General features: G+C 33.6%; 2 protein-coding genes across 2 annotated transcripts in view; one reads left to right on the top strand and one right to left on the bottom strand.

Annotated features, from left to right (window-relative positions):
* The window catches only part of LOC110023833 (WD repeat-containing protein 48), a 79,499-nt gene extending 75,463 nt beyond the window's left edge, over positions 1-4,036 (top strand). The window contains exons 18-20 of the mRNA XM_020723446.1: positions 2,539-2,730; positions 2,880-3,007; positions 3,746-4,036. Of these exons, the coding sequence (XP_020579105.1) occupies positions 2,539-2,730; positions 2,880-2,978 (291 nt within the window). The 3' untranslated portion in view covers positions 2,979-3,007; positions 3,746-4,036. The remainder of the gene's footprint in view (positions 1-2,538; positions 2,731-2,879; positions 3,008-3,745) is intronic.
* A 2,854-nt stretch (positions 4,037-6,890) lies between these two features.
* Positions 6,891-12,160, bottom strand: LOC110023824 (CASP-like protein 1E1). Its single transcript, XM_020723434.1, has 2 exons — positions 11,639-12,160; positions 6,891-7,236 (listed from the first exon to the last, which is right to left on the bottom strand). The coding sequence occupies exons 1-2, from the start codon at positions 11,923-11,925 to the stop codon at positions 6,903-6,905; spliced, it is 621 nt and encodes a 206-aa protein (XP_020579093.1). The 5' UTR covers positions 11,926-12,160; the 3' UTR covers positions 6,891-6,902.
* Between the last annotated feature and the right edge of the window lie 319 nt (positions 12,161-12,479).

Below are 12,479 nucleotides of genomic sequence, written 5' to 3'. Positions count from 1 at the left end.
CCTCTGCCTGTTCAGCTGAACCAATCCCCGTGTTTGATTAGCTTGCTTGAAGCACTATAGAAACTGAAGCCTGATAAAATATATAGCGCTCCCATCACAGTCATTATTTAGCAGGGCATCATGGTCATCTAAATCGTTACAGCAGGGCATATATCTTTACTAATAGCAAGTTGAAGGGAATTTTTGAAAGTCTGTCAAATAAGTTCTAGTGACTTGCTCATAAAGGACGTAGAAGCCGTTTTTATAGGGCTAGCATAGGCAGACAAAATAGTTTTGGGCTTCCATGGAAAGTTATTTGGTTCCAACTTTTGAATAATGTTTGATCTAATAACGGAGGCTAAAACTATTGTGGGAGTATGAAGTGTCTAAGCATTTGAATGTTCTTCGTGCACTTGAGTTTCTTATTTTTTTTAGATCTTGATGAGCCTTGAAACAACTGAGAAATTATGAAGAAGGATTTTTTATTTAAAGTAATATTAAGGTTGTCTTCATCAACTACTTTCTACCAGTAATTACAAGACTTGAATCCAGTCTATTTCTCATTTTTTACTGGCTCGGTAACATACAGCTCAATCAAAACACTAACCTTCGAAGTCCTCAGTTGACAAATAGTAGCAACATTCATTTGCAAAGGTTTTTCAAAGATAGACCCTGAGGAGTATAAAGTAGATTGGTTGAAGAAGTGTAATTAAAATATGGAAGATTTCATCCAAACATATGTGAACTAGGTTGCATAGGCGGATAAAATAGTGGTCCACTTAAGCGCTTGCATCATAAAAATCTAGGCATAGTATATATGTCTAGAGAATGGTTTGGTGAAGTTTGCAATTGACGATAGTCAGTTAGTAATGTGTTGATGATTAATTAACCCAACAGAATAATCATTAATCATGTTTTGGTTTAATGGTAATTTGCGATTGTCATCCAAATTAGGATGACCCAAAGAGAATTTTCTCACAATAGATAAGAATAGCAATCAAGCATGCTTAGCGATCTCCTTTGAAAAAAGTAAGTGCAGGTTTGTCTTGATATGATTATGGTTGTTTTTGATTCAATGAAGCCTATATTTGATCAAAATGAAAAGAAACCTAAGTCACCCACCCACAACATTCGCATTTAAGTTTATGAAAAGCTGGAGGTACATAATTTGATGATGTCCAAGGAGTCGAAATGGCCTTCGAGACGATAGGAGTCGTAGATAGTGGCCTAACTTGAGGAACCAATGTGAACCCCAAGACCATTGAAGGGAAAGATAGTGATGGAATCAGAATGGAAGAGTGTGAGACCCAACGGGAGTAGCTTACTTGCGATGATGATAAGAGTGATTAGGATATAGTATAGGGGAAAATTACTCGGAGTTAAAATCAACTATTGAAGGGGAAGGTACTCCAGGTTGCATGCCTTGGCGGCTCATCGGAAGACATCAGAAGCCACAGTGGCCAACAAAGCTAACTACAGGCGCTAAATATGCTCACAGGGATGGATGAATAGTGTATCAGTGGCTGCAAGTTTGAGCAGAGATGTGTGTGACAAGTAGCGACCACATGGAGCAGAGAGTGATTACTATTAATGTTTTTGAAGGTAAATTCGAAAGTCAACTTCCAGATATTGTTTCTTTAGTTTGTGGGCTCAAGATAAGTCTTGTTTTCTTAAAATTGATTTTGAGATAAAAGATTTTAGGGTTACGTACAAGATGTTGATTTCTGGAATTATTTGGTTTCGAGTAAGCTAAATCTAAGTTCTTGATGCTTCGCTTTATATACTCATTATTCAGAGGATGAAACTTAATTTAATTTTATGAAAACAGCTTTTACTGATATAATATTAGAACTATTATCCTATTATCCTCTTTCATCTAGCCATATAAACAAAAGGTAGTGACTTCTGTGTTTAACCATGAGCACTGTCACGGCTTTAGTAAATTTACGAAGTTGCTTGTTGTTGCTGAAGACATTTGCATTACTGCATTCTACAGTAGGGAATTTGGGCTTGGTTATAAGTTGTTTTGCTTAATTTTCTCTGATTTTTTAGTGATATTTGATCTTCAAGCCAAATTCACAGCTCTACCGACCTAACACATGCATGGCCTTAACTACCTTTGCATAAGTTGATGGGAGGTAGCAAAAAGTGTTCAGGAAGAGTAATTGGCTAAATGAAAAAGGACCTATAACAGCTCAGAAAAGAGAGAACAAGGGCCATTGTTAGGGTAATTGTTTAAAAGATACAACATTTTCTTTATCATCTGGAGATGAAGGATTAAAGGTCCAAATGCTAATTGGAAGGTAAAATAAGGGACTAATTCATCAAGTATAAAAATGACCGCTTCCCTTAAAAGCAACTGGATCTTTGTATAAGGAGCTATTTATATTGTAATAGAATACTACTGACTCAGATAGGACCAACTTTATTTTTGGGAATATTGAGTGATGAATCGTAAAGTATTAGAAACCTCCACCTTTAACCAATGAGACAGTTTTTTCAGAACTCAATCAAATGTATAATGTACCAGTTCCAACTTAATCGAAAACTACCTTGCAGGTGGTCAACTATGTCCTTGAGAAAATGGTTCTTGATAAACCGCTTGACGGTGGCAATTCGGACGGACAATTTGGTCTGGTTCCCGGCATCGGACAATCCCAGCTTGCATCCCTCGGTGACAGTTCCTTACGTGCAGGGCAGAAGTTATGGCAGAAGAGAAAACCTTCTATTGAGATTCTTTGTAACAACCAGGCAAGCACATTTAACTAACAAGGAAAAAAGATCTCTCTTCCCAATATATTTTCTTCGCATATTTATCTGTTCTATATTTCTTCTTTATTTTTCAATTATCTTTTAATTATCATTTCTGATACATTTTTCCAAAATTCTACTTAATGTAGGTCTTATCACCGGATATGAGTCTCGCAACTGTTAAAGCCTACATATGGAAAAAGTCAGAAGATTTGGTGCTGAATTACCGCATAGTCCAGAATAGATGATAATTTTAGGGTTTCTGGCTGCTGTAAAGGTAGGCTCATCACTTTAAGCTTTGTTTGGTTCAGTTTTTGTTTTGTTTTTTTTTGTTTTTTGTTTTTTTTTTTTTTTGAGCTATCTTATAAAAGGTGTTTTATAATTCCTTCTGAGAAAGTATGGCAACCAAACAGACTAAAAAATGAAAAAACTTCTTTCACTAAAACTGAGAGCAGTTCAAAAGCTTTTCTAAATGAATCATAGAACTGATATTAGGGGGTGTAAATGAGTTGAGTTGAGCTCGGGCACCCTTTGCTGGAATTTGAGTTTGAGTTTGAGCTCGAGCTTCAGTCTATAAATTCGAGCCGGCTCATGAGCCGTCTTTTATGAAATAGAGAAAATAATATTAATTTATAACTAGTGTTATAATAAAATGATAAATATATGAGTCATTAGGAGATAATTAATTATAAATCACTAAATATATAATATAAAATATCTTTTTAAATATTTTTAATAATTTAAAGAGTTTAATTTTATTATATTTTGAGTATATTTTATATTAATATTTTTTTTAAATGAGCTGCCTCACGAGTTAAGTCGGGGTTGGCTTGAGCCTAACTTCCTACCTCATGGAGCACAACTCATGAGCCATTTATCGAGCCTAAACCTTGCCGGCTGATGAGTCGGCCTGGCTTAGTTACACCCCTAACTCATATTAAACCTATTTTTTTATGTAAACTCTAAATATTTATGGGCATGTGAATAAGTGATAATTGTGTTATTTTGTTGCCAGGGACTTCCAGCTTGTGAGGTGGGAGAGCTTGTTTCAGCTATGTTGTATTATACCTAATGATTTTTTCTGTTCGCCTGCTGGTTACCACTGAACTACTCTTGTCCATCCAAATATTTACCAATGTGATCTATTGATAATTAGCCATGACTGCCTTCAGAATGTTACATGGTGCACTTGAAGTCTTCCAGTTATTTGACTGCAGCTCCTGGTGGAAGCTTTTAAGATGTTTCCAGAAGCTTCTGTCATGGAGGAACAAACAGTGAGGGAATTATGAATCAGCTTGCAGACCAGCGATGATGTCGACAATTGTAGAGAAGCTGATGTGATGGAGAAGCAATTTTCATGAAATAAAATTGGTTCACTATTCTGTTATTTATTACCAAAGCTCCTGCATTGCTCAAAACTTTGTTCAATTTTGATATCTGTATAGATTACCTTTTTTTTATGGTACAAAGATGATGTATGTAGATTTCTTTTCTTTAAAAAAAAAAAAAAAAGAAAAAAAAAAATTTGGGTTTTAATAAATTTATATGTTTGTGGTTCCTTCTGATTTATCATCCACCTTGAGCTTCTTCTTGTTTCTGCCTTCAGCTTCCCGTTTGTTCTGATTTTTATGGACGCACGGACGGACGGACGGATGTATAGACATAAACACACAACATCATCTTTCCTGTGCCGGATATATAGACATAAACACACAACATCATCTTTCCTGTGCATGAAAAGTGAAAAGGTATATATTTTTTATGGTATGCAAGATTTGAGTAACATAAACCATAATATATGTTTCAATAAGCCCTTGGAGTATTATCTCAACCCTTATTGATTGGAAAAATTATTGCATACAGACAACGCATGCAGAGATGCATGCAGTGTTTGATATACACCGTAGATCACGGTGATCTACGGTGAGGATGTAATCAAATTTTAAAAAAAATAAATAAAAAAAATTAAAGTGGGGTCCAATGAAATACTTTCTAACCATAGATCACGGTGTAGATCAGACACCGCATGCATCTTTGCATGCGGTATCCGTATGGAATAATTTTTCTATTGATTGAACAAAGTGGTACTGCCAAATTAATTTGCCATTAAATCTTGATTGGTGGTAAACTTAATTTTATATTAACTTGCTAATGATGGAAACATTGAAAATCTGTAAAAAAGAAATGGTAAAAATCGAAATGTTTAATTTCAAATTTTGAGAAATCTGATCAGAAATCAAAATTTATTTCTCAAAATGTAAAAGAGAAACCAAAATCCAAATTAAAATTACATGAATAATTTCAGTGACTTTGCAAATGAAATCAGAAAAGCATGAAGGGTTGTAAGCTAAAATTTTAAATTCTATGCATGGAATTGGAAGAAAAGAAAATGCTAAAAGATAAAAAAAAATCTAAAATGAAGAACTTGAATTTGATGTTATAAACTCTTGAATGAATCATGAATGGACTTGTACTAAAAATCTATGAATATATATATATATATATATATTAAAAAGAATGACTAGAGACTATTAGACGAGTCCCCGACCACTCCTAATGTACCTAATCACTCGAATACCGACCGCTTTAAGACATGAGTCGCCAGAGGTGAATTCGAACCCCCAACTTGAGGGAACTTACAACTGACATAGCAGATGATGTAGAAAGTTGGACTAAATTGTTATTTTTATGAAGCCACAAATCAATCAAAACTAAAATTGAGAATGAACTCCACTTTATTATGTGGAATAATTAACCATGTTAATACGCAAAAAGAGTATATAAACCTCTTATCATGTCATTCGTTCTCTTACGTAAACAGATGCAGCCTCATCATGTTCTCATGTGGATTTTATCAAAATGTAGTAAATATGTTATGTCAACATGGTGAAGAGGTTCAGCCCATTGAATAGGAGGATGACGTCCTTCGTTGCCATAATAAATATTAAAATTAATTTTAATTAATATAATAACTTTATTTTAATTGATTCAATAAAAAATATTTTAATTGAAGGGACTTCATTTTTTTTATTATTTTTAATAATATTTTAAATCAAAATTTTGATACATGATCTTTTCTGCATTTTGTAATTTAAAGGGCTAGTGCATCGTAATTCTGCGCATAAATGATTTTGAGCTTGGACCGAACTTTTGAACGACCGATTCATATTGGAATCATTCGAACGAGTTTTCGTCTTTAGGGATGAGTCAATTTGGTTTAGAACGAACATCTTCTTTGCTACGCATCTTCTTTTCCAAAGAGATCTGAAGGAAAGAGAAAACTAAAGACGAGGTTAGACAATAAATAATTTGTGCTGAAAAGGTAGCCAACAACTAGACCTCTACCCGGGGTCCCGGGTAGAAAGGACGGCTAGAATATCTCTTTCACTCTAGAGGTGGATATGATTTTTCTTGATTGGACTATTTCAGAGCCTTTTGAGCTCTTCCCAAGCCAAATATTGTGTTACCTTCGTTCTTAGTCAGGCTGTCATGAACAGTCTGATCCGATTCTTAAAAACATATGTTATGTTATAAGATTAGAAAAAAAAAACATGCAAATCTTAATACAACTATAATTTCTTCTTTAAAAAAATAAAATATTGCATTTAGTTTAGAACATTGCTCGTTTTTATTTTTCCATCATGTCATTTAATTTTTTTTTGCTGCACTCAAATCTTAATACAACTATAATTTCTTCTATAACATTCAAATCTTAGACATTTAAATTCATAAATTTGTTAGTACACATTTTCTTTATTTGATTAGAATGATATGGACGCAAATATATATATATATATATATATATATATGATAGAGCCAACTTTTGTTAAAATTTTATCTTCTACTTAATGAAATTAAAATCAATTAAAATAGCACAACCCTTCCAATCTTCTTTCTACCCTGGAAGATCTTGATAAGAACATTTCATTCAAAGCAGTTGTATAAATATAAGAACATATTGGTAACTATAAGATTGTATCAATCATTAATTTTTCTTTTGTATATACTTCACACATTGCATTAAATCAAAAAAGAGAAATAATCACACCTTTTTGATAACTACTATTATCCACCCTTCCACTCCTCCACTCCCCCCTCCCCCATAAATCTATAACTACTTGTGTAAGGAAACTTTCCACTCCCCCCTCCCCCCTCCCCCCATAAATCTATAACTACTTGTGTAAGGAAACTATTGTGAGTAAAACCAAGATTACATAGGCCATTGTTGCAAACATGGAGAGAACAATGGCAACTGCTACTTGCGCACAATATCGGCTTACCGACACACAAATTTTATCCCATCCAAAATGTCGGTTTCCATTTTCAGCCACAACACTTATTGCTGATGCTGCACCGTTACATGAAACAAGAAATATCATTGTAAGCAAGTCAGTGATCGTTAGTGGCAAATATACACCAGCCATTATTGCCTTTTTTGAAGCATAATAGAGAGCTATGGTTGCCAGTGAGTAGAGCAACGCGAGCACATTGATTACTATGAAATATCTGCAAATTAAAAACAATAAATTAAAAAAAAATTATTAGAAAAATATGAATTTCATTACCTACATTAATAGCTCTTACTGTGTAGAAGATTTAGAAAATTTTAAATTCAATTAATCATTTGAACAGTGGTCCAACTTCAAGCTTACATCTTTTTATGAGTGGTTAGTGATGACTAGGATTGCATGCACTTGAAAAATAGATGAAAGCATTGGGTAGTGATGACTAGTGGGCAAAAAAGTTTGTCCATGATTTGAAAGCTTAATTTAGCTCTACATAAAGATCTTATTACTTCTTTCATCTTCCTTTGTTAAATGAAATCTGATCAACTCTTCACCCCCGATGGAAATAGAATAGAAAGTTGTCATTAACTTGCGAGCTCAAGATATGGGTGTGATTGAATTGAGCTGACTAGTGAGCAAAGTCAAGTTCAATTCAATAATGGCACGTGAGTAATGCTCGAGGAGTTAATGAATTAAGTTAGAGCTAGGCTTCATTTGACTTGTCAGCTTGCTAGTCAACTTGTTTAGAAAATTTTAATATAATATAAATTTAAAATGTGGTAAAATTTAAGGTTTAAATACATAAAAAAAAATTAAAAATATTTATTACTTCTCTTTATCCCTTTGCAATTGATTTGTTATTATTTCTTTTCCTAAAATTAAACTAGTGCTCAAACTTAAAATGGAATAATAAGTCAAGCCCAAGCTAAAGCTGAGTTGGTTTCGAGCTTGGCTTAACTCACTTGCACTCATAGCTTTAGAGAATAGATGATGATAATGGTACTTACTTTAACTGATTAAAGTCTTGATTACATCATTAGTCCATTAAAAGTATTTGATGCACAAAATTTTTTAAATTTAGTGAGTGTTTGTCTCCAAATTTTAAGATAATTGACTAAGATTTGCAATTCACCTTCTAATATGCTATGAATCTTTTGTTATCCATTGTCATAACATCTCTAGAATTGCCCAAACTTTATCCAAATTCATTTGTATACTTTTATAATTGAGTGGAAAGACAAAACATCTTCTAGAACTGACTTGAAAAATGCATACGAGTGGACTTAGGTGCATGTTGTATTTTATTAGCATGATATCTAATGAATAATTGCCCCTATTATGCTTGAGTTCTTATGTTATGAGAAATTGGTTGATGCAAACTTGATAGTATTTTGCATGCACAACCAGTGACCCCACATTTATAAGTGAGAATAAAGGTCGATATTTCATAATTAATTATGTAATGTGATTACAAAGATAATATATAAATTAAATTATGTGTGATTATTTGTGTAGTGGATGAATTTGGTTTTTCAATGACTAATATTAGTGATTAAAATAATTATTAAATGTAAAATTTTCTATAAATATTTTTTTTTTAATAAAGACTATTATTGACTTCTCAATTGGAGGATTTCTCTCCACACTCACAGATATATATATATATATATATGATGCGTGTTAGAAAATTCGTGGTGGTAGAGTAATGGATTATCGTCTTAGCGTTGTGCGAGGATTTAGCACACACTCAGATGAAAATGAATCAACTTAATCGACCTCGAGGCCTATGCCTCACGTTGTTTAAAGAAAATGCCTAAATCCCTAATTTTACGTTTTTAAGCCTTAATATAAAATAAATAAATAACTATATAAATGAATTTACAATCAATTTTTTGAGTCAACTCAAATTAAATTATATCGATCCCAGATAGGTCAAGTTGAATTAAATTTCATTTTAACTCAAGCAATCAAATTAATGAATTTGAATAAATCAAAGTAGCTTGAGCCTGCAGAATATTAGTCTTAAATAAAACAATATTTCAGATAGCCCACATATCACAAATACAAGCCTCATTCACGCTCTTATCAATCTTTCTACTATTCAATCTTCTACTATTCTAATATTTTATTAATCCAATATTCAAGTTTAAATATTGGTAGCCAAGATGAGGCATTCTCAAGCACAAAGGCTTAGGTGTTCCAAATTCCAATAATTCCTATTCCCCTACCCAAACTGGTGACTACTAAGTCAGATCCACAGTCCCAACCCTTGCATGTGATTTATAATATTATTCAATGACCATTATTACCACAAAATTTCCCAATCATCTATTAATATACAAGCACATGGTGGTTGGTATTGACCTCTCCAACACTCTCCAGACCAATGTACCCATATTTCTGGAAATCAAAAGAAACACACAAAAACATTTTGTAGTCGCCACCTCCTCCATGGGCATCAACTCATCAAGGAATATGCACATGCTTAATTCTCCTCAAAGAGTTGGGAGTTTAAATAGAATATAGCACTATCAACATTAGAAAAATCAAGGCTTCATCTTATTTATTACTTTATCCTATGTCATATCCTTTATCTGTTTTTTCATGCTTATGTAAGCATGTTTGAACTTCTATTTGTTGGTCATACTTTTACTTTTTCATAAGCCTGCATTTCTAAAGGGTTCCCTGACAGGCATAAGCGATATGCCTGATCAACAAACAATGATGAATTAATATAAACATGTTGGTTGGTATTGACCTCCCCACTCAAGACCACTGTGCCCATATATCTTGAAATTGAAAGAAACACACAAAAACATTTTGTAGTCGCTGCCTCCTCCATGGACATCAACTCATCAAGGGATATGTGCATGCTTCTCACCTCGAAGAGTTGGGAGTTTAATTAGAATATAGCACTATCATTATTAGAAAAATCAAGGCTTCATCTTGTTTATTTACTTTAACCTATGTCATATCCTTTATCTATTTTTTCATGTTTGTGTAAGCATGTTTGAACTTCTATTTGTTGATCAATGATTGCTTTGGCTGCCTTTTTTCCTCCCTATGTATCGTCTATGCACACTCGTAACATGTGCAAGGTCTAAACTTCACGAATAAAGAAGACCGAACAAACAAAGACACTAAAAGAGAGCATTTGCAAGGTGAACTTTAAAAACACATAAGATTGCACAAAGACAGAGCTAGAGAGGCCAACCAAAAAAGATGGCAGCATAGATAAAAAGATGAATATATCAAAGTTATGAAAATGAAGTAGTGATAGACACAGGAAAAAAAAATATGAAGAGATATTGAGCTCTTCAAATCCAAAGCAGCGCATAGATGAATATAGAAAAGCAAAGATAGACAAATGAAAAAGGAGACAAGGGATAGATAGACTATATAAGAATGAAATTTAATATATATATATATATATGAAGAAATATTTCTCAAAGCCTAATTTAGAGAAAATTATGCAAATGAGGGAATGTATTTGAAAATTGCTCCATAGTTTTTTTATAAGGAATTTATAATTGATTTGAACTTATTCTAATTTGAAATTGTTCGAACCTAGTTGGAACCCAATTTGATTGTATTTTGAATCTTAATTTGAATGGTTCGTCATTTCTATCTCAATTGGGGAAGTTATTAATAGGGTTGGCAAATGTGTGAAGGAGACGAGTTCAAATGACAACTCAATGGGGGCTATCATCGACAAATTGATGACAAGCGACATAGAATATATATAAACTTAAAAATGGTAGTACAGATCTTAAGACAATCAAATGACTCAAATAAGAAGCTTAAAATACCCAAAATATTATGTACTAACCTCTTTAAAGCAAGAGCAATATTATAATTTACTTTTGACCATCATATCATCTATAAATAGAAAACTTTTTCATTTAAAGGGGTTTTTGGTTCCCCCCACATATAACCTATATTTTTAATGGAATCAAATGGGTCTACTAGGTCAGGAACACCCCATTCGCCCCAATGGGGCAAGTCCTCCTCAACTCCTCTCTCCCTCACTTTCTCTCCCTCTCTCAATCTCATTTTCTCGGTCCCAACACTTTATCCCTTGAGCACGGTCTACCTGACAAATTTGGATTCAACAGAATAAAAATTCAAAACATAAGCTCATTAGAAGAAAATTTAGATAGGGTTGTCAAAGTGTTATGGCAAATAACAGTTCGCAGCAAGGTATTATATGAGAGAAGACATTTATAAGAGTATTGCAAAGTGGAGGAGACAAGAAATTTGTGAAGGGAGGTTGCAAGGATAGACACTGATTGATGAATGGCACGTGGAGGACAAGATTTCACAATTCAAACCAATATCAATGGATTTTAAACCCAAATAACAACCCACAAATACAAGAGGTTATCAATCATTTAAATAAATTTTGCTAACATTACATTTTTTTTAAAAAATATATAATTTAATTAAAAAATAATAATTACTTAACAAGAATTATAATACATAAAATATTTTCACCTTCCATTTTTTTTTTTAATTTTAGATAAATCCTATTACATAATATTTAAAATAAATTAAATAAACATACGCCAATATATAAAAGCTGTCAAAAAATAAAACAAATGCGGCGGAAATCGGGAACTTACACCAGGGCAGAAGAATAGTGGGACTTCGCCGTTCCGGCGAGAGTCACCGGCGATCCGCCGTCATCAATAACCACCACCCTCTTCGTCTGCGCCGCCGTGCCCATCACGATCGCCGCCACGAACGTCAGCAGCGCCGCCGCCGCTCGGAGAGAGTTCGCGGTCAGCTGTATCGCCCTCGATGGCGGCTGACCGTCGCCGCCGTCGAGATGAAGCCGTCTCGCCGGAGGAGCCACAACCGTTGGATTATCGGAACGGAGATCCGATCGTGCTTTTGTCTGATGGTTCATAGATGGAAGGAGAGGGAATTTGGAATTAAAGATTTTGTGTTTGGGATTGACGGATGGAAGAACTTTAAGGGGTGGATTTCTTAGCGAGGAGGATGATGGAGAAGGTGCGGCGTCACCTGCGGTGAGATTACCGGTAAAGGTGAGGATTATAGATTTGACTTTGAAGTAAATAAATAATATTAATTTTATTAAAATGTAATCAAATTTATCAAGTCAAGCTGACAGATGAGGAAGCCCAAATGTGATTGGATGTGAATATAGTTGGATTGAAAGTCTCTCATGTAGTTCTCATGACGCGAACAATAAATATTACATAATTTTTTATAAGTATGTGCGAATAAAGGTAGATGTGATCGTTATTTCATCATAGTTTCACTTGTAAAGTATATCAGTTTTTTTCAATGATTTGAGGTCAAGGAAAATGATATTTTTTTCAAAAGGTAAGAGATCAAATAATTAAAGTTAGATGGATGATTTAAGGCAACCAAAATATTACTTGTCCTAAAAGCGTAGTTTGATCGGGTGGCTCTGAGAGTTATGTGCCAAAGAACGAA

This window comes from Phalaenopsis equestris, unplaced genomic scaffold (assembly GCF_001263595.1).
Source record: "Phalaenopsis equestris unplaced genomic scaffold, ASM126359v1 Scaffold000002, whole genome shotgun sequence".
NCBI lineage: Eukaryota > Viridiplantae > Streptophyta > Magnoliopsida > Asparagales > Orchidaceae > Phalaenopsis > Phalaenopsis equestris.
Note: the sequence above shows the minus strand (reverse complement) of the source record. Positions and strands in the feature narration are given on the sequence as shown.